The sequence below is a fragment of the Podarcis bocagei genome, assembly GCF_964188305.1.
Source record: "Podarcis bocagei genome assembly, chromosome: 3".
In the NCBI taxonomy this organism is placed as follows: Eukaryota; Metazoa; Chordata; class Lepidosauria; order Squamata; family Lacertidae; genus Podarcis; species Podarcis bocagei.
Genome location: NC_138127.1, coordinates 57,461,964 through 57,488,337, shown reverse-complemented (window position 1 = coordinate 57,488,337; position 26,374 = coordinate 57,461,964). Strand labels below are relative to the sequence as shown.

General features: G+C 41.6%; 1 protein-coding gene across 10 annotated transcripts in view; it reads right to left on the bottom strand.

Annotated features, from left to right (window-relative positions):
- QKI (QKI, KH domain containing RNA binding) overlaps positions 1-24,540 on the bottom strand; it is a 112,128-nt gene extending 87,588 nt beyond the window's left edge. For 4 of the 10 annotated variants that reach the window (XR_014006382.1, XR_014006383.1, XR_014006384.1 and 1 more), the window contains exon 1: positions 23,543-24,118. Coding sequence is in view for 7 of the 10 variants with exons in the window: in XM_081187952.1 (XP_081044078.1) it covers positions 23,543-23,684 (142 nt within the window). In the remaining 3 variants the exon portion in view is untranslated. Of the gene's footprint in view, positions 1-23,542 lie in introns of all 10 variants that reach the window. The other 6 variants (XM_081187947.1, XM_081187946.1, XM_081187948.1 and 3 more) reach the window with 5 other exon arrangements.
- Between the last annotated feature and the right edge of the window lie 1,834 nt (positions 24,541-26,374).

Genomic DNA, 26,374 nt, shown 5'->3' with positions numbered 1-26,374 from the left:
TCGCTAGCAGTTCAGAGGTACTCCTTCCTGTTTCTGGAGAATGTGACAGCATGCGAGAGGGAAATCATGTGTCTGCCCAAGGTCAGGAAATGGCATTCTTTAAAATCAGCAGACCTGATCCAGCCCACAAACCATCTCTGATTTACACAGTATTTGTTTTTATGTTGTAAATTGCCCTGTGATCTTCAGATGAAAAGTAGTATATAAATTTAATTAATAAATAAAAATCCATTTGAATGAATGAATGAATGAAGTGGTCTCTCTGGAGTTAATATTACCCATAGTATCAGTTTGTGTCCACTGGCATTATTGTGTGTTGAGACTGAAATCAACACCTATCATCATGGCGTGTAAAGCCATTCTTGTGCAGGCATTTTTAGCAGTGGTACAACAGTTATGTGTGTAACTTTACACATATTAAAAGGTGCTGATAAACTCTGTATTCAGCTTTGGGGAAGGATCATAGGAAGAACCTATAGTAACACTTGTAATATATGGAAAATTTACTTTCTGAATGTATGACCAAGGTGATTTCACCTAAGTTTTTTTTCTCTGGTACTGACAGCATTTGTTCACTCATTTATTTCTAAGAATCCAGACATTTCCTTCAAACTACTGCATTCCTGTTTTTTCTCCAGGTATCATACCAGCCTTCAGGTGTGAACTAACATCAAAGTGCTAATGTTTCAACTGAGTTGGAAATATGGGAGAAGAACATACTCACTGCAGCCTTATTCCTGCACCAGTCTGTGCACTGCTTCTGAGGAAAACAGTGAAAAGAGATTTTCTCCCTTCACTCACCAAGTTTCTTCTAGATAGTACTCAGTGAGTAGCTTCTCACCTCTAGGTAGGAATAAAACCAAACTTGGTTGCCCTGGTGAATGACTTCTGCCAGGAAACTGAGCGGGGTTGCAAGCTTATTGGTTCTCTTACACCCCTCAACAGCTTTTGATACCATTAACCATGGTATCCTTCTATATAGTTTATATGAATTGACATTAGGAGGCACTCATCTCCAGTCCTTCCTAAAAATCTGGTGACAGAAGGCAGCCCTGAAGGATTAATGTGACACGCCAGAGAGCTTCCCAAGGTTCCATCTTGTTCTCTACACTATTTAATGTCTACATAAACCATTGAGGAAATCATCTTGTGGTTTTGTCTGCAGTGTTATCAATATGTGGATGTAATCCAGCTCTCTCATTTGTATCTAATAATCACATGGAGATTTACAACACTTTAAATTGTGTTGGAAGCACCTTTGGGCTGCATAAGAGTGAACAAGCTAGATATTAATCCGTACAAGATCAAGGATAAACAATCTATGCTGGATGGATGTTTGCAACCATGTCAGACAGGATTGCACTCTTCCTGAAGGTGTAATAAGCAGTTCAGAAGCTCTCCTGCATTGGGCATAAACTGAGTAAGTGCAGGGGGTGCTTTGCTACTATTCTTAGGCTGGTGTGCCAACTGCAACCCTATCTGAAATAAGCAAACCTCAGCTTAGCTATTCATGCTAGACTACTTCCTGTAATGTGCTTTATGTGGTGCTGCATTTAAAGAGGAGTCAAAAACCTCAACTGATGCAAAATGTGGCCACCCAGGTACTGTGGGGGACCAGGGGGGCAGAACATGTTTCAGTTACGCCAGTTACCAGTGCACTTCCAGACCTATAATTCAAAATACTGGTATTGCTTTTTAAAGCCCTAAACTCTGTGGGCTGGTTACCTGAAGGACTGTTTTCATCCATTTAAACACCGATAGCCTTAAAATATATATATACACGTTTTTAAAAATTCAGTGTTAGAAACTGGGGTATGAATGCTAGGAGCCATGTAGCTGCTGGGATCTAGTTGTGGGCATCAAACCAAAATGTCTAGGTGCCTTCTTTCTGCCCTGTTACTAGACCAGGCAGCCCTGCAGCAAAAAATAAAAATGCTGCCAAGTGAAAATCAGGGGGTCTGTAGGGTAGTGCTACAGCAACCCTGCCAAACACCTGATTCACCTGGCAGCATGTCTTTTGCTGCTGCACTGCTGGGCAAATCAGGTGTTTGGATGGAGGCAGATGTGCGTCTTTTACTGCTGTCGTGCCCAGCAGATGAGCTGACTGCAGCCAGGCAGGTGGAGATGCTAGCAGCCAACAGTGGCTCCTGGACATCTCCAGCCAGTTGCAAATCCCCATTCTACCATGTTGCTCATTGGGAACCTGGTGCTATGCAATTTCTTGGACTAACACACTGCACAGAATTATTGTGATGATCAAGTCAGCAGACAGAGAGCTTGTACACAATTCTGAGCTAATTAAAGGATGGATAAAAGTGTAATAAATCTATAAAAATACACAATGATCTGTGAATGATCCAAAGCTAATCAGCAAATTTGTGTACCTGAAATATCCTTAAAATGTCTCAGAGTGAAATACTAGTTTCTGAAACCTTGCTTGGAAAAATCGTTAGCTACCCTAAAAATTCTTCAATATACTGTTTTATCCTTTTTCAACTTATATAAGCATTGCAACTGTAAACTGAGAAAATAATGGGAACACAAGGAACAGGCCTTCACTTGTAATATACACTTTCATTCATGATTATTTTGAGGCCTAAGTATTTCAAAAGCTTTATAAATAGATCAGTTTGCCAAACGCCTTACACACAAGGCAACAAGGTCATCTTTTAACAAACTCTCTCTAGTTCTTAAATAAAGGAAAAATGAACCATCATCCATCTAAACTAAGCAGGCCCAGCAAATACCCTGCAATTCCTACCCTCTACTCAATGTCGAAATGGGTGGATAAATTTAAAGCCTGCTCTCCCAGGAGTTGCTTTATAGGCAATTTTCTTCTAGTATCAAGGACTGCAATTTCCATTCGACTGCCAGTTTGCGATTAAATTCATCATCTTTATTATAAAAATGTGCTGCACTCTATGGCCTACTGAGCAAGAATAGTAGGAAATATATTTTTCACTTCTAAAAGCAGCATCATTCTAAAATATCCACCACATCCATTCCAACATTCTCTTCTTCAATATGATGGTAACACATATCATTCACAAAAAGATGCATGTTTGAAATTTTCATGCATGTAACATCTTTCCATGCAGATCTAAAAACAATTTATTCTCAAAATCGTCATAATGAATATATTCATTATCTTAAGCACCTTTTAAAAAATGTTATCTATCTGAACAAACATGCTCTTGAACCACCACTCCCATACACATTACTCTCCAGTTTGATTTTTGAACAGGTTCTTTTGAAGGGCTACAGGTATATTTCAAAATACGGAATATTATTTACATGTATGTTTGGGAAAAGCTTATTACAAGGCACATTTATCACTGAATACTAAAGGATTTCTCAAAAATTATGTTGTTAGATAAAGCATTAACTAGCACTTTAAAGTGATATTTGCAATTCTAACACACGATCAGGTAATTTTTGATAAGGAATGTCCACACAAGGAATGTAGCACAATCCCAGAACTATGTTTAAAAGTTCTTGATCAAATTTGTTTAAGGGTTATTAAACACACAGAATGGAACCCGTTTCAAAGGGGGACAAAGAGCCCTTTAACACTAGGCTCAACTAACCAAGCACTAGGCTCTACTTTGAACACTAGGAACAAATTAGAAAGGTACTCAAGCCACCTAATGAGTTTTTAAATTCAAATTATGAAGTAAGAAAACTTATCAGATCCCAAAGCTATTCCTTTTACCCCTTTAGGCCTCTTCCAAAAAATCTGTGGGTAGAAAATATGTCTCAAGCAACACATCACATTCTCTCTCTGTTAACGTTCAAAGGACTGGCATCACATGACAAGTTGGAAATGTAATGTGAGTGCTGCTTTGAGCTTAGTTTTCCAGTGCATATTTGCAAATATAGCAATCAAATGAGCTCTGCAGCTCCCTATGATATCACAAGACCAAAGTACCAGCAGTGAGGTTACCAGATATCTACAGCCACTTGCCATGACAACTATGAATTTCATTTTGGCTATTAAAACAGGGATGCTGTCATGAGTAAGTATCAGCTGCACTTTGCCACTTTGAGGGGCGAGAGAAATGCCAATATTTTTCTTGTCAAGGTAAACTATGCTTGCCAGATCTGCCTGTCATTGTCAATCCTGCCACACTGCTGAAATCCCCTACAATAGACTAAAAATGGTGCTGCCTGCATCTGCCTATACTCTTTTTATTTCTCACTTCCACGCATATCCTTTCCTCAAGCTCTATCCTGCTTCTCCATTTCAAGACCCTTTCCCAAGCCTCTTCCCAAACCTGTCATGTCTGCAGAAGAGTACACTTCCACTGCAAATAAAGAGTTAACCTCTCTTCTGCCCAATCTCCCTCCTCTAAAAAAATAATAATTTTTACACCAACTTAGCCCTAAAATATGCCAGCTATTTTATCCTCCCTACTTTAAAAACAAATTAGCTTGTAACAGAATTGCTGCAAGTAAGGTAGGTTGGCAGAAAGACCTGGACTATACTTCTTGGGAAAGGAGAGTTGGGTTTATTGGTCTTTTTGCATTAATACTGAAAACGAATTTCTACTGCTCTATGCCAATGCACCAATTGGAAAACTGTACAGTGGGCAGGCACAAACTGAAATTCTGCTAAGGTAAGGGAGTTCGTGTGTTGGGAGAACTCGCATTTTTGGTAGAGCTGCTGGGAGGAAGATAGTGCTCTTTGGTTGCGCTGAGTATAGAAGAGATGGTGCAATGTTCATTTTCTTCAAAAAAGTAGTGCACGACTTGAGGCTGGGGGAGAATGTCATCTATACTGTTAGCAATTCTCTGATTCTATTGAAAGATGGGACAGGCTGCGCTTATGTGGGCAAGTGGGCTATCAAAAACATTTGAGACTAGTTTGTAGATACCTACAGGTGGGATTCAGTATTCATTAACAAGCTGTAACTTAAGTTATATTAAAAAGTATGTTGCAAGTATGCAAATACAACAATTTAATTTGGTATTCTACACCTGTAAGGAAACATGTTCAAAATTTCAGAAACTCACTTAAAATGGTTAGCAAACTCCTACATGTCCAGATGAGGAAAAGAAGAAAGCTCAACCATCAAGCACTGAAAGTCAAACATACAGTATTTTGCCTTTTGCTTGCAGTGAAATGCAGGGCAGTCACTCCAATTAAAATGAATCATAAAGGGACCAGCTCACTGGAGATTTGTTTAAGAATAATGTTCAGCAGGTTAAGTTTGCATTACTCTATTAGTATGCAGGCATTCAAATGTTATATACAACACAGAACTTGATTAGATTATAGCTGTTCAGTCACTCTACCATACCTTATTCAGTGAAAGCCATAAAAACAATAAATTGCTTTCATCCTGATAAGACCAATAGTAAAGTGTGTACGCATACACATGGATATTTTGAAGGAGCTAGTGGCACAGGCATTGAAGAAAAAAGCCTCCCCGGGGTATCTGAAAACTACAACCTGGTGGGCAACCATACCCCTCTTTGGACAAGGTGTTCATGTAGGCAGCAGTGGGTCAACTACAAGAATTTTTGGAGGAAAAAATTATCTCTGGACTCATTCCAATACTGGTTCACGTCTGACTTTGGCTAGAAATCAGCTTTGTTCACACTTATGGATGTCCGGGGGGGGGGGGCACACTGGATTTTTTTTTTATGTTTATGACCATTTATAAGAGTTGGGGATAGAAAAACTGTTCTACAATGATTCTGGCTCCTACCTGCATGACTGGTCTCAGAGAAAAGCATTAGGGAAATATGTGTCTGTTATTGGCTTTGATATTTTGTCACTCGCTTAGAGGACTACTTTGGCATTTGTCTGTTAATTGTAATTATAATCCCACCTATCAACACTACCAGACCCACATTTAAGACAAACATTTTGCATGAAGACAAACATTTACATCTCACTTCTACACCCACATTTAAGACAAACATTTTTCCCATGTGCTGGTATGTTTCACCAGTTTTGCTAGAACACTGAATTCTAACTAGTAGATTACTTCGAAGGGCATTTAAAGGCATTTAATGAATTATCCAGGGTAGAACTAGGCATAAGGTCTATCAGAAGATATCTGCTCCTTTTCATAAAGAAATTTAAGTGTACTAATTTGAAAAACTCATCCTATGTGCCTCAAAAAGCATTCTAAAAAACTGTCAAGCTTATTATGTTATTGTTTAGGAATCCGCTTTTTAAAGAAAGCATTATTCCAAATACATTCAACTGAATGGCTTTACTATTATAAATGTATAAATGCATAAATGTATAAATACCACAACACATGCATCTGCCTAGTGAAAAAGTGCTCTGCCTCTCCTTTCACATAATTTTCTTTATCTGGGGCAATTCCAGTTTAGCTGCATTCAAAAGCCAGGCGAGAGTATCGAGGCACCTCCATCAGCATAGCTGGGACCAAGGCCCATTTAGTTCCTCCCCCTGCCCTCAGTAGCCTCTCTTGCACTGGCTATTCTACTTGATTATTATGTAAAAGTGGGCTATCAATGTACTTCTTTTTATTATGCCACGTTTTCCTTTTGTATCAAGTCTACCTGATAGTGAATGTTCAGTATTATGATTGCTCGCTATCTACTGCAAATAAGTTTTATTAGTCTAAATAGCCCTACTGTAAAACCATTAAAGCAACGTTGTTTGCCTAGTAATATGAGAGTTTTACAACCAGCTCGTACTGTCAAACAAAACAAACTAAACATGGAACTCAAACACGTTTATTTCAAGTTTTAACACAACCCAGCTACACAATAAATATTGCTATTATTCTTCACCGAGAGATTTCACACCAGGCCAGCCTTCCAGATAAATCTTAAAGCTAACCACATTCCCCTCCCCCTTCATTCATCCTTCCATCCTTTACTTCTGTCTCCCTCCTGGCCTCTGAAAATACCCCACTATTTCCATACCTTCCTATTCAGATTTCTTTTAAGCTCTGTAATATTTAACAAGAGCTGCAGTACTTTTAAGTCCAAGAAAGAGCTAGGGACAGAAAAGAGATATACACAGCAGCAACTGGAAGCACTCAATCTATAGACCAACATAAGACAGGATGAACATAAGAATAGCCCTGCTGGATCAGGCCAAAGCCCTATCAAGTCTATCATCCTGTTTTCCACAATAGCCAACCAGATGCCTATGTGAAGCCCACAAAGAATATATGAGCACATTGGAGATATATGATGACAGATTCCTTCCTCAATATTTTCTGCTTTAACTATATCCTGCCTCAAAGCTTTGATTAGTAGGTCTGTCAGCATTCTAAACACAGGTAATTTATATCAGCATAGGACTACCAACAAGCAACAGCAACTCTGCTCTTTAAAGGCACATTGTCATGAAAGTTGCAAGAACATAATAGCGTCCTCATTCTTCCTTCTGGCTTGGTAACAAAAATGGAAGACCAGCTTACCATTGGGGATGATACAATCGTGCCTTTTCTTCTAAGAACCAAATGAAACTGAAGCTTACTTGTCCTCTGCAGAAGCTTGTGCCAATGGATCCAATAGGGTCACTCAGCAGAATGGGGAGAGAAGCAGGTTTTGGCAATACTCCCATCTCCATGCAGCTCCTTATACCCCATATATCTACTCTGGAGATTAAAAGACTCACCTTAATAGATTTAAGGAGCACGGAAAGCTGGAAGGGGGAGGGAAAGCACCAAAAATGGCTTCTCTCTCCATTCTCCTGACGAAAGCCTTACTGTCAACAAGGTTAAACACACTGGGTTGTATCCAATTGTGTCATTCAGCTATTTATAATACTGATGAACTCATTTTGAAACCACTGTAATTCTGGTAGTCTGTATTTTAAATGAGACTTATTTTAAACTTATAATTTTTGGAAAGCTATAATATTTTCACTCAAATAGTGGGAGCTTCTGTGTATTAAATCACTAAGAAGAAACTCCCTCCTCCTTCATACTATAACAAGGAATGTTCTTTGAGAATTTAAAAGATGTAAACACGTGTTAACTATCTTTTTTTACAAGGAAAGAATTAGTTTACAGTCCTGTAAATTATACTGGGGACAGCAACTTCAGAAATAACTGCTGGTTTTAGAAAGAGGAAGGGCACTGAGTTGGTTTCATTTACAGTGGTACCACCTCATGTTACGGACGGGATCCATTCCAGAGTCCCGTCTATAATGTGAAATGCCCACAACTGGAAGTGCTGCATCTGCATGCGCAAAGCGTGATTTAGTGCTTCTGTACATGCGAACGGCGAGACCAAGAAGTAACCTGTGAAGTACTTCCGTGTACTTCCAAGAAGTACTTCTGTGTTGCTGCGGGACATAACGCGAAAAGACACAACATGAAGCGGACGGACCACGAGGTATAACTCTACTAATATACTTGGAGGGGTGGGAAGCATATCTTCAAAATTTTGAGTTGCAGATATTAAAAGTATCTGAAGTTGAATAACCAAAGTAGCAGAGCTGGCTTTCTGTTGGCCAAAGAGTACATATCATTATGTGGCTGGATGACGCACTAACAAAGCCCTGGATACTAACCATACACAACCTGATGATACTTACATTGTTAAATACATTAGATAATACAGACCCCATAACTTTCTGAAAAGCTTTGTGTAGTTGACCTCCTTTATAATGTTTTGTTTTGAAATATTCAAGGTAATATTTTAGTTTCCTGTTAATTATGTTGCTTTGAATGTATACTTTATTCAGTAATGTTTTATTCTGGATTGTTTTATTTGATGTTTCAATGCATTTTAAACTGCTTTGAGATTTTTTCTTAAAAATATAAAGAGGTATAGAAATGAAATTAATCATAATAAACCACTGGTATCCTACAGAGATGAGAGAACAATGTGATTTGCTACCTCCTTCAATAGCCTCCCTAACAAACTGTGCGAACACAAGAAGATACAACTTTGCTTTAATGCCTATAAGTTTACAATATTTTTAAGCCATTCAAAGATTCAAAGGCAATGTAAAAAAAAAAGTGAATTACTAATAAAATCCAAAATTTGGCAACATACAAAGACTCTGTTAACACTTCCCTAGGCCCCAAAGGTTGGGGGGGGGGTATGAGGAAAGTTATCTGCTTAAAAGGGGAGTAGGCAAGATAAATAGATAAATCTGTTATATTTTTATTTGTTAAAAATCCGCTTTTGTTCCAACTTTGATTCTAAGACTGCAATTCTATTACATATTTACTTGGCAGTAAGCTTGACTGAACCCTTATAGAACTTGCTTCTGAGTAAACAAGCATATGTTCAACTTACAGAACACACTGGGCAACTGCTTAACAAACTCTTCAACAAACTGAAATGAAACCTTTAGCTTTAGTAAGTAATGCGAACTATATTATAAAGGAGTGTTTATCATTTAAACTGCTAGTGCAAAGTAAGAGCCCTAAAGAAAAGACCCTTCCAGCTTCTGCATAATTGTTTCTCTCACTCTTTTATTTCTATGTGGGGCCTCCCTAGAGCTTAACCTGGAAACTGCATCTGCTAAAGAATGCAGCAGCTGGATAGTTGAATGGGGCATCCTGTGGACACCATATGGAAAGTTAAAGGTACAGGATGCCTGGACAGTTAAGTCCAGTCAAAGGCAACTATGGGGTGCAGCGCTCATATTTGCAGATATGTTGCAGATTTGTTTTTCTTGTATGGTTTTATTCTTTTGTGCAAATGATTTTATTGCTTTTTGAAACTGTATTGTGTGTTTCTTACTTCTATCTCGTACACCACTTCAATGGCTTCTGGCAATTAAGTGGTGTAAAAACTAAGCAAAACTAAGTAGAACTGAGTGACTTAAAAAGGTTGCAAACGTACAGAGGATCATGTTCCACCCTCTATTCCTTCTGTTTTCTTTTTAAGATGGAATCCTTCTTTCCTTCAACTAATTAGTATAGGTAACTAAACAAGCATTATTCTATGACTTGCTTTGTTGCCTTCCAGCTCCAACTGAAAAGGTATCATAACTATTACAACAGTAAAACCTTAAGGGCCCTGTTATCACTTGCATTCACTAGCCAGAGTAGAAAAAGTCTGTCACTAAGAACTTAATTCGTTCTGGAGGTCTGTTCTTAACCTGAAACTGTTCTTAACCTGAAGCACCACTTTAGCTAATGGGGCCTCCTGCTGCCGGAGCACGATTTCTGTTCTCATCCTGAAGCAAAGTTCTTAACCCAAGGTAATATTTCTGGGTTAGCAGAGTCTGTAACCTGAAGCGTATGTAACCCAAGGTACCACTGTAATTACCCTAGGCAGCAGATTTGACAAAGCCTAGATACTGGCTATCTAACATATACCCAAGGACCTATCGTTATCCATCAAAACCAACATTGGTCTGTAGCAACTTTCTACTACAGTGGTCAGATAGACAAGCATTTAAGCGGAGGCCTCCTGCAGATTGGCAACTGCAACTTTTTAACTGCCAACAGTTTAACTGTTATATATAAAATATTTTCCATGTTAACACATGTCTTGTGTTAACAGTCCATGGGTTACAGCCGGTAAATGAACTGACCACCTGCCCATTTTGCTCTGCCCCCATTATTACTATTGTGTGCCTAGCTCTAAAGACTGGATGTCAGGGTTCTAATAGTAAAAAAGAAATAGACCCCACAGACCTCAATCTGCCCTCCCCTGTACTGAAGTAACAACTTCATATCTAGGTACCCTAAAGTTTCAAATTCCATTCAAGGTCCCTTCATACATGCCCCTTGCTTGCCCTCCAAAATCCTTTCACAAACAAATGCCTTACCCTCCTTTTATTAATTATGCTTTTCCACTGAACCATGGTCACTCATCCACATATTTTCCTTAACAAACTGTCAATTCCACATGCCCCTATAGCTATAGAGCTATCAAGTGGAATGGAAGAGATGCTTATGTTGTGACATGTAACAGTTACTGGTAGCTCAGCCTTCTAGTCTCTAAAAATGACCATGCTCTATGGAATGCTTTAGTAATGGAGTGAAACTGTGGAGACCTAAAGAAGAGGACTGCGTAAGCCCCTGAATCTTACATTCAACAGCCTAGGTTAAACAAATCCTGACTGCACTAAATGGTTTGTTTGTTTATTTAACACTGACACCGCAAAGAATCTATCACAACTTATTGCATATTTTGGATATAGCCTTTTGATGTATTTTGGAAAAGTGGCACCAAACATCTATTTCACACAGCTTAATAAAATGCTACACTAGAGCACGCATGTCCAACTCCCAAGAGACTGTGATCTACTCCCAGTATAAAAAAGCTGGCAGTGATCTACCCATTGTCATTGGAGGAAGGAGGAGCATATGTGGGGTGGGTGGACTGCCCAGAGTTGTTGAGCTCTTTTAGGAGGGAAGTGACCAGAGTTATTGGGTTCCCCCCCATAACTTTTTGTACACGATAAGGATCCCACGATCTACCAGGATCAGCTGGGGATCTACCAGTAGATCACAATCTACTGGTTGGACATCCCTGCACTAGAGAACTCTCAACCAATACTGGAACCAGCAAGGTCAGCTGCCCCTGTCACGTTGAAAGCAACAGGTACCAGAACAGAACAAACTGCTGCAGTGTTCAGTGACTCCTGTAAAGCCCTCAGTTACAAGGGGGGGGGGGACAGTAGCAGCCACAGCTGTTCTTACAACAGTCCCCTTATTACTCAACCCTTTGTGTTGGTTCAGCATAACTGAAGTAACACACCTCTTCATATCCTTTAAACTAAACTTGAAACCTGCAAGGGCAAGAGGGTCACCCTAAACCTGCCTGGGCTTTTGATACAGCCAGAGTACTTCCAAAGCTGAGTGTGACGCCAAAGGTAATATACAACATGTCCCCTGGATAAGGGGATGTTTCAGTGGCAAGCCCCAATTTTAGCTCATTACCAAGACTTGTATAATCAAACTGAAATACTCCCAAAGGATTACTCCAAACCTGGATGTCATTCACAACCATGCCTTTAGCATCCAAGGAGAACTAGGCAATAATCCTCATTTATTAAGTTAGCAGCACCATCCTGTGTGCATGTTTTGCCTAAATGTTTCACTGAGTTCAGTGGCTTTTATAAAATAAACAAAGCATCTAGGTAGTGAACATAACACTTGCATAGAAATATTTTACCAACAATGGGACAGTGATACACAATAACCAACTGTTGTATTCATCAGAATATGCTGTGTAAATAGAAGATTCTTAAAGTAGCAATGGGGCTTGCTTAATAATAGTAAGAAAGGAGTTCCGCATCCTAGACACAGACACCTGTGTCATATAGAAACAAGATGAACATCATGTAGTATCGTTAAAAGTGACTTTCTGGCTAAACCCAATGATAAGGCAGGAATATGGGGCAATGCAGTCCCTTAAGTAAACTGGTTCCAACCTGTTCACAACTTTATATTTTAGCCATCATATTTTAAGTACGTCTACTGCTTAACATCAGAGTTAATAAGCAAAGAGTGCATACCAGAACAAAATAAACCTATCTATATTACACAATAGGAACCTCCAAACTGACTCAAACCACTTCTGGGGTAACAGAAGGCTCACTGAGAAGATTAGTCCATACTGCGGCACAATAACTATTATCTATAGTGATTATTATTATTGCCATGACAGAAAAAATAGGCAACATCACAGAAAGAAGTGCCTAAAATCAAGAGAGCAAATCAATAGTACCTTACCTATTAACACTGAACAGGCTGACAATGCCACAGTATTTTTTTACCAATTGCCACAAAATAGTTGTGAACACACACACAGGGTGGACTGCAGTTATTTGAAAACACTGTCTGGACTGAACTAGATATGGAAATTAAAGAAAAAAGGGTTAATGTGGAAGCAATCCTTCAAAGCAGATGAGCACCTTAATGTCAAACACAGAAGTGCACTCTTAATCAAAGTCAGCATGCACAATCTATTTGCCCTCTCCCCAGACCCTGAAACAGTGCCCCTGACTCTGAATGCTGAAGTACTGAGGTAAGATTCTACTTGCAGCAGTTGACCTATAAGCAAATGCATCATTGCACAGACATTCAAATTAACTTTCTCAACACCAGAAGTTTCAAAGAATCGGCTACATCTTTCAGATTCTACTTGAAGTCCACAATTATGTGTCCGTTGTAACAATTATACATTAATACAAGTAACTGTTACATATTGTCATACCACTTGCATCTAATCCTGCATTGTCTGGTATTTTTTATTTCCCATTTCTGCATTGAAAGCAACACAACTGGGACTTCCGGGTTAGCGCCTCCGGTAATGGCTGAATTCCTCTAACCGGGAGGAATTCACTTCGTGGAAATTAGGGTCTGACCGCCACGGCGAAGGCGGGGACCCACAAAAAATCACAGGCGTGTGAAGCCTGTGAACGTGGGATTCGGCTGGCACCTTTTGCGCCTCCCCTACTCACGGGGAAACCCGGTTTTGGGGATCCGGAGCGACGTGGGGTGAGTGGCGCAGTGCTGCGAATTGACTGCTTCTTTCACGGAGTGAAGCCGCATTGCTGTTGCCGGAGAGTGCTGACTTTTTCCTGTGGACAATTCGATTTTAAAACAACTACCTGTGAGTAGAACGGAAAATTGGATTTTTAAACGTCTTAATTTGGTACCGAAACGGGGAGGTTTCAAACAGGAAGTCCGCCTTCCCCTTTTGTAAATAGACTGGAGCAAAAAAAACTGCAAGCTAAAGTCTTGGAAAGCTTTCCATAAAGGATTAAACTTCCATCGGCTAAAATCATCAAACCCCCCTTGGAAGCAGGAGGAGAGGGGGGAATTTTTAGACTGCACAAGCCTGCAGGAGTGAAGAAAATCAAATTACCACCGCTCTGAACCTGGAAACGGGCTGCTAGTAGGACTGAAGTTTTGGATATGTTCATTGACTGTGAATAGATCGTTTGTTGACAGTAAGTTAAAGAAGAGAAATACATTGTTTCCATTGTCTCCTTCTGCGTTTAAGAAGGAGTAAATGTAATTGAAAATTGAAACTAACTTTATTGTTTGAATTGTGCTTAAAAGGATTGACACAAATAGAAATTGTTTCCCCCTAGAGGAAGCCTTTGAAATTGTTACATGAGCTGAGTGGGGAATTTCCAGCTGTAAGACAAGACCGTGAGAATCTGGGATTGACCTTGGACTGTTAATAATGTTGACAGAAGAAGCCTTAGTGGTTGCATTATGTAAGATTAATGACTCACTGGAACAGCTCCATAGGAAGACGGATGTGACGATTATAATTTTGGACAAAAAGTGAATATTAATACAGAAACTATTCAGGAATCGATACAGGGATCTACCTTGACATGGCAAATTGAGGAGAAGGCGGGGGAGAAAGTTGTTAGAGCCCCAGCCTCACAGATGCAATTTGATGATTATAAGTGGATCCCTTTTATGACGGAATCTAGAGAAAGCCAGACTTTGAGGATTGGAGCCCCGCTTGGACTGGAGAAGGAAAGTTGGATAGATCCCTTCATGCAGGGATTCATTGACTTTTGGGACTTGGACTTGGGCTAGGAGGAGACTGGAGTTGTGGGGAGTGCTAGACTTGGAGGAACTTTGAAATACGACTGGAAATACCTTGTGAATTTTAGTTTTAACTATGGAGATCTGGCTGATTTGTCGAGAAGGAATAAAAACATTGCTAGGTGGGAATTTCCTCGAGATTTACTTTTCAACATCAGAGGATGGAAAATAAGAACAAGATCAGGAGAAGACAAAGTAAAGTGCATGTATAAACATGAAGAAGACTCGCAGAAGGGACTTGGAAAAGAGTTAAGAGCCTCGGACAGAAGATCACCAGGTTGATGGACTATATGGAATTGATGGAAATGACTGGCAGAATCCAAGACCAGGGAGAGGAGACGGTGGAAGAATATTGGAAAAAGTTTAAAATCTATATATGGAAATAATGTAAAATTAATGAATGTTAGGAAAATGTTGGAAGGAAATTATATGGCTTTAGTAGAAATGCTTTAAGGAATTAAGCATAAATAAGTATTATAATTTTAATGGGAAATAAGGTTAAAATATGCTAAGATAATCATATGACAGAAAATAGAGAAAGATGGAAAGGATTTGCTGAAACAATTAATAGAAATGGAATACAAAAAGGGAGGTGAGAGGAGGTCGATGAAACAAGGGAATGAAAGAGAGGATATCGAGATGGTATGATGTGTGTTTTTTGAACTGTTTTTGTTTTTGCTTTGTTTAATGTGTTAATGTTGTGTTCTGTATTGTTTATATATTGTATTGTATGTTTTTCTCTTCTTTTTTCTTCTTTCTTTATTGTAAGGTTTAAAAACAATAAATATTATTTTAAAAAAAATGAAAGCAACACAACTAAGAACTAAATGGCTGGGCTATTTGCTTCATTCCCAATACTGTACACTCAACTTTTTAAAAGTAGTCTGCTATGTGCTGCATGGTAGACTGTCATTCAAAAAAACCCAAAAAAGCCTACGTCACCTTACAGTTTAGTACAGTGGACCCTTGGGTTATGTTTCCTTCGGGTAACGTAACTTTCGGTTTGTGAATGCGGCAAACCCGGAAGTGTATACTTCCGGGTTTTGCCCCGCTCACGTGCGCAGAAGCGGAGCCTCTAGGTGCAGACTTTTTGGGGTACGTACGGACCCCCGGAACGAATTAAGTTCATACTCAGAGAGTCCGCTGTAGTTCTTTCAATCCCAGTCAAAAGCCTGCAGTACATGAAAGGAGAGGCTTATTGTTATTGTTACCAGCACTGTTTCTTCAGCTGTTCCTTCACTGTTATACTCCAACCACTTCCACCTCACGCATCAGAGCGACAATACGCTTAACCTATGAAAGCTCTTGAAAAATGACTCTTTTTCACTCAACAACCAAACACTGTGACATCAAACTGGGAGGTGCAACATTTCATGTTTTAAGGCCTTTAAGCCTTCTACACAAGCTAGAAGCAGCTGTAATGACATCATATATTTTTACACATATTCTACAAAGTAGAACTATATTTGATATTTCAACAGGACAAACAAAATTAATGTATGCGTTGGAAGCAGCAAACATAAAATTTACTCAAGAAAATTTTGAAGGTCTTCATATACTGCAAATTTAGCATTTTGTTACCACTTGCACATAGAGAACATGAAAATTTATGGACGATCTAAAACAACAGGCAAGTAAACTGAAACAGAAGTTTGCATGTTTCACCCTCAGAATTTGAATATTTGGGTAAGGGAAGCTGAGATTCAAAGTATGCAGTATGATGTTTACAAATCTGACTATACCCTCTAAACTGCCCCCCCATAAGTAATGCATTTTATATTAATGGCAATGTCCTATAGCCATTCTACACTATACAGTGGTGCCTCGCAAGACGAAAAGAATTCGTTCCGCGAGTCTTTTCGTCTTGCGATGTTTTTCGTCTTGCAAAGCACGGTCCGTCGCAACTGCGCCTCTTCAAGCGGCTTTTTAAAAAAAGCGCAAGACGTTTTCGTCTTGCGAAGCAAGCCCATAGGGAAATTCGTCTAGCGAAGCAACGCAAAACCGAAAAACCCCTTCGTCTAGCGAGTTTTTCATCTTGCGGGGCACCACTGTAAATAAAAACAATTTTGTATGTTTGATTGCACCTTTTATTTGCTTGCCTGTGTCAGTGTTTCTTTTCATAACTTCATCAAAGCAAGGAGTTTTAAATTATCAGCTTCCTGCTTCAATACAACTAATGTAGTGAATTAGATTCATCACCAATAGCCTTTCTTACCACAACACACAGAACTATTGTATTTCTTACTCTAGCAGTACATCCAACATACAAATTGGACTTAATGAAGTAGTTCAAAGCCATGTCTTTCAAATTACAATCATATTCCAGATTTGTATCACTGAAGTATAAACAAATTTCAAAAAGGGTACCACATGTAAAGTCTCAATGAAAAGTTGTCAACCTAAATGGACTTTATATTATTTCAGAAAAACAGCAAATACGTGAGTTTTAAGAAACATATTCCAATCACAATAAGGTGTCAGAATGACCAAGCAGGTTAGAATATAATGGGCCTGACTGAGTTACCAAATATCAAATTTCATGCTTTCTTAATAATACAGCAGTTATGCTGGTCACAGAATGATAACTAGTAGGTTTATAAATATAAAAGTTTCTTATTTGAAAGAAAAGCATAATAATGTATACTGACATGAAATTTGAAATACAATTCTGTATTTTAATAATTTTCAATTACATATTTATAAACCACTTTAAAAACAGAAAAGCTGAACAAAGCCACACAGTTAATTGCAAGTCTAACTTTCAAACACAACTCTTACATCCTATTGTTTGAATAATGAGAGCATTTAAAATACTAGCCACATTAAAATTTTGCATCAGAATTCTAGAATAGTCATTTAACTGTAACATGCACGTACAAAATTCTTCATTAATGTAATCACACTTCTCTAGATAAAGGGTGTTTCTTCCATTTAACAATTATATCAAATATTTCTTCTCAATTTAGGAAAAGCATTAGCAAAGGATAAGCCATTTAGGGAAAGCATAACCACTCTGTGAATTTTGTTTAAGAAGAGGTAAGTACAAAAATAAAAAAATAACATGTATGCCTCATAGAATGTTTGCATGCATCTGGCAAATTACTCTATACATCAAGCAGCCTGAATTTATAATGTATAACACTAGTAACTAGAGGAGCAAGTCTAACTTTCAAACACAACTCTTACATCCTATTTAAATCCCACACATTTCTTTAAACAGAATGTAATAAAGAGAAATACTGTAAATGCAGGAAAGAGTCAGTAATGTAGAAGTCAGAGCTAGGTAAGTTTGAAAAATGTAAACAATGTTGTTGTATTTTGTTTCATCCCAAAATGTATGAAAGCATTTGTAATTATAAAACATTTTAAGTTTTTTAAAAGTTTTAATTACAAATGTGCTAGCATTGGTTATTTTTGGAGCAGTAAAAATGGCTGCCTATAGCTTGTAGCCAATAGGCCACTAACCTCTCTGGGCCAGGGGGCACCATTTGGAATTCTGAGTAAGTGCTGTGGACACCAGTCACAAAATGGTTGCTATAGGGGCGTGGTATAGCACAAAATGGCTGCCACCTTTAAAGAAAATGAGAGAGCCACAAAAAGTGTAGGCATGTCCACCCTACCATCTTCAGAAATGGCACCTTTCTTATCCATTGCTGCACTGACAGAGCTCTTTGCACCTCTCCTATGTTCAGAACACAAAAAACATGGGTGTCCAGGCCTGGCTTTCAATTGAAACATAGAAATATTTTAGGATACGTGTTCAATACAGAACCCGCTTCCAGTAGAAACGGGATTGAAGCAGGAAGGCAAACAATCTCTCATGCGTTAAAGATTTTTGATGGGCTATTTACCTAGACCTTTCACAGGAGCTATAACAGGGACTGGCAGACACACTGGCACCCACGAACACAGTGTGTCATTATAAAATTGTAAAAATATCTGGAAGTGTTTGGAAGCTTGATTGCCTATCAGCTTCCTCCCCTCAAAACAAAACTGGTACTCAATCTCACTTTCTTATAACAGAAAGTGACTAAAATGAGTTATGCCAAATGAAACACCAGAGTTTTGCAAGGGTCTTATGCCACTTTAAGAATCCAGTTAACAGTATTTAACAAACTGGTACATAATTCTTTTATTTTGTTTTTGTCTGGTTTTGCTCCTTATAGTGGTTCAAAATCTGAACTCAGCCTAGATAAGGTTGTATTCAACCAAGTTATCCCAAGTCTGTTTGCGCAGTTTTAACTTCTCTCTATACACATAGCCCAAGCACCTCCAAATCTGCTCTGAAGAGTTAGAAAAACTGCCAGAACAGATTTGTCGGGGCACACAGTGGAGGAAAATTTCTGCTCTACAAGCACATAACAGGACAAAATTGTTGGACACTATACACTTAAAGAGGCTTCATACCTCCCTTTCACTGTATTCTTTTTAAAACTTCTGCTGAAGACGGGATGTGAACTGGGAGGTATCAAGAAGAGAGGTATTCAAAGTTCTTTACAGTTTCTTCAAGAACACTTGTTGACTGAACACCAGCTGCAGACCTGACCTTCTGCATGAGTAAGAGGGATCAGAAAGGCTGCCAAACATGCCAGAGGGGGGAAGGGCAGAGACTTTTGTAAAATACACATGTGCCAAGTATACACACTATCAAAGTTTGAGATAATCTATCTGAGAAGGCTGCTACTGTTTATTTCCATGTTTGCCTCCAATGAAGCTTTTGAACAATTTTTACAAAAGACATACATGTTGCTATGCCAAGGTTATAGAAAATTTGGGGGCTACTTCCTACAGATCTTTTCAGAAAAAAAATTCTCCTGAATGTCCAGTTCTGACAGCGAATATATATGTTTCCGCTTGAAAACAATGCCAAAAGTCCTCCCGGCCACTAGAAATATTGGTGGAAAATACCCACAAAGAGTTCCAAAAGAGTCAAGGCCAGAGCTGTACAGTATATGCCTCACTGATCCCAAAGAGCAAATACATATTAGGTTAAGTCTGTGAATAGGAAAATTCCAATCATAATTTTAAATTCTGTTTTGCAGGATGGGGGGCTTTGTTATCTCTTGCCTTTATTTATATATTTGAATTGTACTCCTAATTTATTAAAGCTGTAATTTAATCTTCCAATTCAGTTGAAGTTTCTACAGAAAATATTGCATACAAAAAATGAAAACAAAAATCCTGCAGAACAAAGTTCCAAGAATACTGTATATGTAAGAGACTGAGAACATACTTCACTATCAAGTTAACAAAATCATTTAAGGTTAAAATAGAAGCCAGTTAAAAACAGCATTTTCTCTAAAATAAGCTTACTAAAGCTTGCCTGGTGGCAAGCTCCATTGAGTTCAATGGAAATTAATTCTTAGTAGACATGCTTAATGCATAGAATTTTGTTCACACACACACAGCACGCTTAAAATAAATAAATACACACACAATTGCTTTATAAATTGAATAGCTTTTATGTAGTGGGATGGATCCAGACTCAGTGCAATCCATTGCATATTTTCTCAGAAGCAAGCACTAGTTTGCTGAGTGAAGCTTACTCCCAGATAAATGTGCACAGGATTGCAGCCTATTAGTTCAACATGGGTCTCAACATCCTATTGTTTTCAGGTTAAACATCAGAGTAGACTCCATAATTACTTGGGATTCAATCTAATATTTGTAATTGGTTAAAAAAAAAAATCCAAATGGCTATTTTTATACTGAATACTCAGAACCAAAAGCATACCAAGTTTGGCTCCAATTTCTGTTCAGAAACCTGTCTCCACTGTGGAAGGTTGTGCGGATCCAGAATTGGCCTCCACAGTCACCTACGGACACACTTGTTAAGACCATATTCATGGAAGACAATCTTACTCGGCTACGAGTGATCGCCAAAGAAAGAAGATATATACATTATGCGGCAGTAGCATTAGTCATGATGCGAAGGTTAAACATCTTGCTTCTGTGACAGTGCCATTCTGTACTCATTTTAGATTTGTTTGGTTTTTTTTTAAAAAAAATGAGCATAGATGTCAATGAAACTTCATCCTACCTGGATATGGGCTTCTAGTAATAATCTCACATAAATGAACTCTGAACATATCTTTGCTGATCTCCAGTTGAAGCGTGATATTTGGCTTGCTCAGCATCATCTTTATTAAATATTTAATCCCCGTGTACTCATAACACAAGGGGAGACAAACAAAAGGAATTCAACAAGTTGCTATTCACATAAAAATATACTTTTTCCTTTCTTTAAAAAATGCATACATGACTAAAATTTGTGGCAATACTTTCAGCAGACAACTGCTGGAAACAAAGGGTTCTTCTAACCTAAGAAAAGCCCTTCCCTCCACTTCCTACAGGCTCCCATAAACCAATAGAAAAGCAGCTTTATATTTATTAAGTTAATTTACATAACTTTGTTGCTGTTTATAAATAAAACAAAAATCAATGATTTTGAGAATCTACACTATTATTGAAGCTTTATCTCTGTGTACCTTTGAATATGAAAAGGTATACACATGATTAAATGTAGAATATTTTGGACGGTATTGATATTTACCCATACAATCAACTGACCTATAAAAATACAGACGTTATCTGCAGTTTTCCACAAATACGTATAGATTCCATTAGAATGCTCCAAGCCCTAATATTACTAGCTATCTTTTACACTCTTTGAGCTTGACATAACCGCCAAATACCAATAATAACAGATGGTGGGAAACAAACTTTCTGCCTCCTGTTCTACAAAACTATCAAATTGCCAGAATATTTTCTTAGTTTTTGTTAATGTGAATACAATTTAATAAATCCAGAAGTAAAAATGTTAACTGTTTCATGATTAGCAAGCGACTAAACAGCAATTGTAATTACTTCACAGATACTCATTTACTGCACAAACCTTTCTACAATATTTTGAGAAGGGGGTGGGGATTATACCACAATCATAAAACCTAAAGGCACAGTATATGTGAATATGCTTGCTTTAAGTTCAACATCTCACATACTTCTTAAATTTTCTGTTTAAGTTTGCCAATTTTGGCAAAAATGTTTATTAAAAGCCTTAAAATCTTCAATCTTTTTTTTCCAAAAAGAAAGAACTGGCGCCCCTTAGTGTTCAAATATTAAAACATTTAGATCATTCATTTAATTTGCATGGAACATTTTTTCAACATTCCAGAAAGTTTTCAGCATTTGCAGTTCTTCCACCCAGGAGCCAACACAAACAGGAAAAGGCAGAAAGAATTAAAGGGGCAGCTGAACTTTTGCCTTGAGCTATCCAGAAAGTGATGGGGAGGGGAAGAGGGGAGAAAAATAAGGGAGGGACAAGAAACCGCTTGATTGTTGAATTAGATAACTTTCAGATCTTGTTTTGGACTTGCACAAAACAGGGGACGGGAGATGCCAGTTCAAAGGCTTCCGAAGTTCCAAGGTTATACCACACTCAAAAGATTCAGTGACCTCACATATTCTTCTTGAAATATCCTTTTGACACCAGAGATGTTCTGCTCTTTTGTTCTTGTGACAAAGTCGCTGTGCCTCTCTTTTCCAGATCAAACTGATGATTCAGTAACTTTTTCAATCCATTGTTATATCTGTGCTCAATTTACTTTAGAAGCTACTGCTCAAATTCGTATCTTAATTTCATACTACGGAATCTGAAGCTGCTTCCTAAATAGCATCCTTTCAATGTCTGTCTCATTTATAGTAGTGTTATCCCAACAAGAGTCAGAAATAAAATTCCAGTTTGTAAATCAACATCCCACAACTATTTACATCAAACAAATACTTAACAGCGTTTCCAATTCAAGTGTAGACAAACCCTTCAAAGGCCATTTTAAACTATGCATAAACTTTTCTCAATTGGAAAAATAAAATACCCAAAACCATGACTGAAATTAGATGTCAACATCTTTCATATCTAACTACTGAAGTTTTAAACTACCCCCATAAAATTCATAGGATGCCAAAACTCATGATTTCTCGGGACAGGGTTTTGATTTGAGGGGAAGGAATCAGGTTCAGATCCAAGTGAAGTCAACACGTGATTAAAAAATAAGACAAGAGAGCACTGTTTTGCAAAGCCTTTGGGTGTAATCCTCAAGCCATTTGAAAGCATACAATTAGGATTTTTTAAACAAAAAAAAAAACAAAAAACTTTTAAGTGTGCTAAGAGTTACACCACAGATTACAGTAAAAACTTAGGTCTTAATTCCACAAAAGTGACTTTACAGACTGGGAGTGGGAACAGGAGGATTAGGTGTATGGCCTGGAACGTGCGGTGGGTATTTAACAACGCCACTGGCGTTTTGTTCTTGACACTCGAGTCGCTTATTCTCCAGTGTAAACTCTTCCAAGGCAAAGCCTAGTAAAGTTTGGTCTGTTTACTCACAAACTTGAAGCACAAACTCCTTTTTTGTGACGGAGAAACCACCCAACAGGGGAGGAGAGAGCTAAGCCCTCCAGTCTCAGCAATGGGTTTGCACCACCTCCCTCCCAGTCAAATCTCGACAACAAGAGCGCCCCGTTCCTCATTTCTTCGGGCTGCAAACTCGTTCACAAGTACTTCTATGAATCATGCCACCCGGCCTACTTCGCCTTCGTACTTTTTTTTCCTACCGTAATCCTCAGAACTCTGTTTTCCCACCCTTTCCAAAATAAAACAACCTCCTGGGCTCTTTCGCTCCCCTCCCCCCTTCTTTCCCCCCTCAATGAGGCGGCGACGTTTCCCCCTCGGTTAAAAACGCAGCTACGCAGAAAAAACGAGGGAACGCAACAAAGCCACACTTTATTCCCTCCCCGAGCGCCTCGTCCCCAAAGGCCGAAACTTCTGCGAAGGGACTTCCCGCTTCTCTCCCCTTTGTTTACGGGGGAAGGAAAGGCCGAAAGACGCCATTGAAAGGGAGGAGAGTCTACCCCCCGTTTCGGGACGGGAGAGGGAAGGGCAAAGGGGATCCCGTATAGGGTGTAGAGGCCCAATAGAGAAACAACCGTTTTCCTCTCACAGCCACGACTAAAAAGAGAGGGCTGCTCTTGATTTTTCGGGGGTGGGGAAGTGCATTTACCTTCGTCCAGCAGCCTCTCGAGGTGGTTGAATATCCCGCAGAAGTTGGGGAGGCTGCTCATGAGCTTCTTGTCGTTCATCAGCTGCATCAGGTAATCGGGGCTCGGCTTGGGCTTCTCCTTGGTTTCCATTTCCCCAACCATATTCCAAGCGCAGGGAGAGAGCGAGCGAGCGCCCGCACCAGCACTCGCCCAACCACCGCACTGGGCGCCCGCCAGGCGGGGAAAGAGACGGGGTGTGTGTTATGTGGGCTTGAAGCGCGAGGGGGGGAGGAGGCCTTTCCCCCCCTAAAACCGGGGGGGGGGAGAGAAGGAGGAAAACGAGGGAGCGGGGAAAAGGGGGCGCCGTCAACGAAGAAGCCACCAAAGCACACGCCGCTGGGTCCCGGGCGAGACACAGAGAGGAAGAAAAAAATAAGAGGGGGAAACTCGGTGACCCCCCCAACCCCTCCGCCTCCACCACCACCACGGAGGGCTGCGCCCTAGTCTTCCTCCGCCGCCGCCGTTTCTCCCTGTTTCCAGTCGCCGCTCCCACGGGAAGCCTTTCCCCACAGCGCCGTGCGCCCGCGGCCGGCGCAGTCTCCGGTGTTTCCCTCTCCGCCGCCGCCCGCTTCGCCTCCTCTCACCCGCCGCCGCACACGCAGACGTTGGCCGCGGTTCCTTCTCCTCGGCGCGGCTGCCGCTGCTGCTGCTGCCCCCTGGTCTGTCTCCGCGGCGGGGAAGGGAGGGAGGGAGGCGGGCAGGCAAACGGGGGGCGGGCTTGGCTACTGTTTCGCGAGGAGTCCTCTCCGCCGCTGCCGCCGCCGCCGCTTGTAAGGCTGTTCCCGGCCACCGGTGGTGCTGCTTCTACTGCTGCTGCTGGTGGTGGTGATGCCGCCGCCTCGCCTCCCGCTCCGCCTGCCTCCCTCCCCTCCCGCTGGTGCCGTTTGCTTGTGGCTGGCGAGTCTCTGTCCTGCCGCCGCCGCCGCGGTGCCTCCTCCTCCTCCTCTTCTTCCTTCGTCTTTCTCCTCCTCAGTTCGCTCCGGAGTTCGCTTCAGTTCAGCGCTGGCGGCGGCAGTAGCAGGCAAGCAACGGCGGCGGCGGGAAGGGGAGGGCGCGGGGGAGGGGCGGCAGCAGCGAAGGAGGCAGGGGCGGGGCGGCCGTTAATCAGCGAACGGCGGCGGCGGCGGCAGCGCCACTTGGCGGACTCAGGCCGCCCCGCCCCTACTGAGAGACTTGGGGACTCGCCTGACGAAGAACAGAGCGGAACCCGGCGGCGGGGGGGGGGGGAGCTCCAACTACCGCGCGCCAAAAAGAACGCGGCGGCGCTGCGCACACGGATATATACACACGCAACGCAATACTGTATATGTGCCTGCTTCGGTGTGACGGGGGCGCGCGCGCGCACGAGCAATCTCGTGCCGCCGCCTTAAGACTACTTTTACGTTCGACATGTATATGAGGGGAGGGGGGGTAAGGTGTTGTTGCTTTTAGCGCGCGTGCGCGTTACCATCGGCTGGCGCCTCTCCCCCCCGCCCCCGAACCACCGCCGAATTTCCACGAAAAATCGTCTGAGCGCACGAGATTAGAAACTCCTTAAAGAAACTCTTGTTACTTCACCGATCTAACATTGGGGCGGGGCCCGGTCACGTGCCGGTGGCGGGGGGAAGTCCTGGTTGTGTCGCGGTTCTAAGACGCATGCGCCTAGAGGGATACGGATACGCGCGCTCCCTCGCGCGCGCTTTCAATTGTGCCGCGGCCCTGCCCCTCTCCCTGTCTCTCCCCAAGCGTTGGAATGGAATGGGAGGGGCGAGGCTGAATGGAGCCCCGGGCGCCTGCGCAGAGTAATTTTGTTCTATCCCCTTGAAGCGGCACGGGGGAAGAGCGGCTTCTCCGTGGGGGAAAAGGAGCTCGAGGCACACGCGCCCGTTGGCGAACTCTCCTTTGCTCGGCTCGCGTTCAGTCCCCACCGAGGTTGCGATATGTAGTGTGCACGTGTCGCCCGCTGGCTCTCCTGACGCGCGGAGCCGTGTCGTCCTTTTGCCACAGGAACGCAGCACCGCCGAGCCAGCCGCTTATGGCAGCGCGATGCTCGGCAGTTGGCGCGCCTCGCGGCCACCTCAACCCTCCCGCGCGCTGCTCGCGGGCGCCCTCAAGCTCCGCCCCGGTCGCCTCACGCGGGGACTTTCCCCGCAACGAGGCTGTCTTTTGCTCCCGGGCCTGCTGGCCTCTGCCTCGCGGGATCCCTCCTCTCAGGAGCACCTGTCCTTCCCGCTGTTGTAACGGTCTCGCCGCGGCCAGGCGGGGCAAGCATCCTTGTGAATGAGGCGAAGGCAGGAACCTTTGTGTGGCTCGCCTGCCCCCCCCCCCGGGCCTCGGTTCCCCCCTCCATGGGCGCTCTCCCTTGGGGGCAAGCCCCGTGCGGAATGCCGCGGGGGTCGCTCCCAAGCACGGCACGGGCTTCCTCTTGGTGTCCCTGAAGTCTGGCGTGCCCGGCGGCCGCCGCACAAAAACACAAGCCGGCCGCGGCCCGGTTGTCTGAATCCCTTAAAAGGGGTGGGGAGTAGGCGCGGACCGTTGCTTTTCCATCCAGGACCGCCCTCTCCCTCCAAGCGCAGAAGCCGCGGCCGTCCTCGCCTTCCTCCCGGCTCTTGCATGCTCGACCAAGGAGACAACTTGGCATACGAAACGAAGCCCGGCACCTGCTGCTCCCTCTCCCCCCCCCCCGCGAGGTTTTCAATGCTTAAACCTCTCCTAAGCACCCCCCGCTTCTTTCAGCCAAGGACGGGTGTTACCTGATCCTACAACTGTCATTGTGGTCCGCGGAATTTGCAAGCCTCCAGACCGCCCTCCCT